General features: G+C 34.5%; 1 protein-coding gene across 1 annotated transcript; it reads left to right on the forward strand.

The window, feature by feature from the left end:
* The first annotated feature begins 597 nt into the window (after positions 1 to 597).
* LOC132902031 (uncharacterized) lies at positions 598 to 3021 on the forward strand. The gene is made up of 2 exons (XM_060945615.1): positions 598 to 695; positions 798 to 3021. Exon 2 carries the CDS (start codon positions 802 to 804, stop codon positions 3019 to 3021), a length of 2220 nt encoding a protein of 739 aa, XP_060801598.1. The 5' UTR covers positions 598 to 695; positions 798 to 801.
* The last annotated feature ends 1459 nt before the right edge of the window (positions 3022 to 4480 follow it).

Genomic DNA, 4480 nt, shown 5'->3' on the forward strand with positions numbered 1-4480 from the left:
GTTCTCGAATCTGTTCTGAAATCGGAATAACAAGATAAAAACAAACATACATATATGTATAATCACGTCTTTATATTTTACGACGTAGACACAGCCAGCAATCTTGAACAGCAGTATAAATATAATATCGGCCAGATAAATTGTAAGTTAAAATAAGATGAATACCAATTTATATAGCTGTCCGTTATCAACTATATTACATTTCATTTTAAAGTCTTAATTTTTAAAACAAAAATGTGTACTAAAACACAGCACTTCACTTCGTAAGCTAATATGTGCAGTAGGGTGGAGCGAAAAAACTTTTTTTTTATATTTGTTTTGGAATACCTGTAAAAAGTTGATGTTATTGCTCACAAATATACACACAAAATTTTATTTGCCACATGATAAATTTAGAGGTGCCCCCGACGTCCTGAAAATTAGAGAAAATCACAAAATTTTGTCTATAGACACCAAAGCCCAATATTGTCAAATTAACGCTTAAATATAATCTGTGTGTCTTCCCGTTAGCAACAGTTTAACCTTGAATAGTGCGCGAATAGTTGAGGGCGTGGGGAAGCGGGAGGGGTAATTTCACCACACTTGTCTGTCGTTGTTTGGACGCCATTAAGTGTGCGCGACAGTGCGCGTGTTATTGTATTCTACTTGTTAGAAAAATTGATTTCAAACACTGCCGGCAAGAAAATAAGACACATGTAAGTTATATTTTTAATTACTCGTTTACAGATTAACACTTTAAGTCGTATAATTAAATATTTTCAATGTAATTTATACCTATTATTTTCTTTTTATTACAGTAAAATGTCGCAAGTCAAAACGCGAAATACGACATGTTGTCCTGTGTTTGGTTTACCGGAGAAGTTACCATTGTCTCAATTACCGACTTATAATGCTGTAATGAAGAATTACTTATTTATTAAATATGAATTAAAGCCTGACAAAACAACAAAAGAACCGACAGTTCATGATATATCCGAAAGATTGACTACGGAAATTTTAGATATATGGCGTAAAGCATCGCTTCCTACTGTCAGCTTTAAGAGAGTTCTTAAACTTATTCGAACTTACCATGACAAATATAGAGGATTACTAAAACCTTATCAAGGCCGTAAAATGAATAAGAAATATCAACAGAAGATAGCTGAATTTGTAACTGAGTCCCAAAGGTTATTTGATGTTTGCAGTTGCAAATGTAAACTTATCTCAGAGTGTACTTGCTCAAAAGATAACCGTGTTCCCAGGGAAGAAGTGTCTTTTTTACTTGATCAAAGAACAACAAGAAAAATGATGATAGGCGGTGTAGATTTGGTTGCGACTGAAAAAAATATAAAAAAATTCAAAAGACATGAAAAAGAATTACTACGTAAGAAAGAAATAGTGGATACTAACCAACCGTCTTGTTCTCGTTCTTTACCTGATAACTTAACGATCGAAAGCGCCAGTTCAAGCAATAATAGCGTAGCTTCTAGTCCTTATCAATCGCCTAAACAAACAGCTGCTCCGCCAACAAAGAAAAAGAGATTAAATTTACCATCATTAGCCCTCGCCTGCGATCGTACGGGGGTCTCTGATAGAGCAGCTGCTATTATAGCTTCTTCAGTGTTAAAAGATGTTGGAATTATTACATCAAAGGATCCAAGTGCTGTTATTGATCGTTCAAAGTTACGACGTGAAAGAACGAAAGTCAGATCAGCTTTACACGATGCAGATCGCAATAAAAGTATACGCGGTATTTATTTTGATGGCAGAAAAGATAAGACTTTGGTTAATATTCAGAAGGAAGGCAAATTTTATAGAAAAAGAGTAATAGAAGATCATTATGTGATTTTATCAGAACCAGGAAGTGATTATTTCGGGCATGTTACGTGTGAGTTGGGAACTGCTAGAGGTATTGAAAGTAGCATAATAAACCATTTAAGAACAAAATCGGTGGAATTGGATAAAATAGTTGTTGTTGGTTGCGATGGTACAGTCGTGAATACAGGTTTCAAAGGAGGTGTTGTTCGTTTTATGGAAGAAGAGCTTAACAAACCATTACAATGGTTTGTCTGCCAGTTACATTCAAATGAGTTACCATTGCGACATCTTTTATTACATTTGGATGGAAAAACTACAGGGCCTAAATGCTTTTCAGGTCCTATTGGATCCGAATTACAAAAATGTGAATCAATGCCAATTGTTCAATTTACCACCATTCCCTCCATATTACCCGAAGTCACTAGAAATGAGTTGAGCACTGACCAAAAATATCTATACGATGTGATGACAGCTATCAGTACTGGCAGTTTTTCCCTTAATTTAGCTAATATTGCACCTGGACCTCTTAACCATTCTAGATGGCTTACAACAGCAAATAGAATCTTAAGATTATATGCTACCAAAACAGACCCCGAAGAAAACTTAGTGATATTAGCCACGTTCGTAATGAGAGTTTATGGTCCAATGTGGTTCACAATAAAATGTAATCCCTCATGTACAAACGGAGCTAAGCATCTGTGGCAAACTATTGCCCTTTCTCGGTATTTGAATGCACCTTTGAAGAAAATCCTAGATAAGGTAATCCAACGAAATGGATATTTTGGTCATCCAGAAAACATTCTTATTGCTATGCTTGGAGACAACAGAGAAATTATACGTAAACTAGCATATCAACGAATTTTAAAAGCAGGAGCAGAGAAAACTTTAAGGCTTCGAACATTTAAAGTGCCTTCTTTAAATTTCGATGCTAAAGATTACACCGACCTAATTACGTGGCAAGACTGTAAGATAACTGATCCACCTCTGACTTCCAATTTATCTGATGAAGCCTTGAAAGAGATTGTTAAAAGCGGTTTGACTACATGTCAGGATATAAAAGATTTTCCATGCCACACCCAAGCCGTAGAGCGCTGTATCAAATTGGTGACAGAAGCTTCAAGTGCAGTTTGTGGAGAAAATAAACGAGACGGTTTCATAAGAGCAAGACTATTATCACGTCGGCAAATGCCTAATTTTGAAACAAAAAACCAATTTAATAATTGACTTCTTTCTGATTTTTTCATTGTTTTCTAGTATATATTTTTTAATTTTTCTTGATAAATAAACATAAAAATAACTAATCAGGCTTTTATTTAACTCATTACTATGTAGTTTGTTTTATAATAGATAAGAAATTTAGAGAAATACTATAATTAGAAATTAAAACAAAAATATTAAAAATTTTGAATTTTTCTTATTTTCAATTGGGTTGGGGCACCTCAAAACATCAAGACAAGTAAACAATATTTTGTATGCTTAATTAACAGTTTAAAAGGCAACTTTTTATCGCTATTCCATTTAAAAAAAATAAAATTTTTTTTTTTTCATACATTATCACTCCACCCTAATGTGCAGTGTTCCAAACAAACGCTTTGTATATCGGAGTACCAAGAGCAATAATATCGGATAAACGGTGCCGGACAAAGAGATCGGGTGTGTCGATACAAGTTTGTAGCATCGGTTTCTATCGTAGAATAGACTATGTCAAATAAAGTGTTTTATTCAGAACCAGAATTTTTGTATAACTTAAATTTTTATTATATTTCTAGTGAAAGCACAGTCGAGCATTTGTAGAAAAAGGTATAATAAGGCGTTTCTCTTTATTTAAAAATAGACTGATGACTGCCAAAATGTCAAAAAGACAATCACAACAATGAATCTGAGACTTCTGAAATACTAAGTAGAAGAGTTTCTGCTGGAAGCCGATGGAATAATAAAATGTTTATTACAAAGAACATTTTTTAATTTTGTTACGCAATGTAGTTCTGTTTATCCCAAAAGGAAATTGGGAAAAGGGAGTGAAGACAAAATGTACACCGAGCGAGGGAAATATTTTATTGTGAGCAGAATGGTCGCATTGGGAAAAAGATTTTGGTGACGCGTTCGTCCTTTATAAAGTCGCCTGCGGGGTGCCCGCGATCTTGTGACCACGTATCGGAAAATTGTTTTGTTTTTTATTTAATTTTTTTATAAAAATCTTCATATATCATTCATTGATGAAGCGGAGGAAGTGTGCAGAGATCGTGGCAAGTGGAAAGATGTAGTCTCTGCCTACCCCTACGGGAAAGAGCCGTGATTTTATGTATGTATGTCTGTATGTGTTGATTATATATTCAGGACTTCGATTCAGGATTATTGTCGTAAAGGCGCACCCTGGGCTCGTCTCTAGATGGTGAGGATGTAACTGGGACTAACGCCAGGAGGAAGAAGACTTAACTTGAATGTGTTCACATCATCCATAAACGAGCGATCAATCTTGTTGAAAAATTTTACTGGGAATTGAGAACTATTATTTAATAATTAAAATACCGATAATGAGAACATTTGTTAGAACGTAAGAAATTACTTTTAATTTTTTTTCCATCGAGGTCACTCTGTAGCAAAGCACTAACAGACTAGACATAGCAACAAAATTCCTCTATTTCTTTGCAGTATATCCACCCTTCCTATTGCCAAATATTAC

Source organism: Amyelois transitella, chromosome 8, assembly GCF_032362555.1.
Source record: "Amyelois transitella isolate CPQ chromosome 8, ilAmyTran1.1, whole genome shotgun sequence".
Classification (NCBI taxonomy): domain Eukaryota; kingdom Metazoa; phylum Arthropoda; class Insecta; order Lepidoptera; family Pyralidae; genus Amyelois; species Amyelois transitella.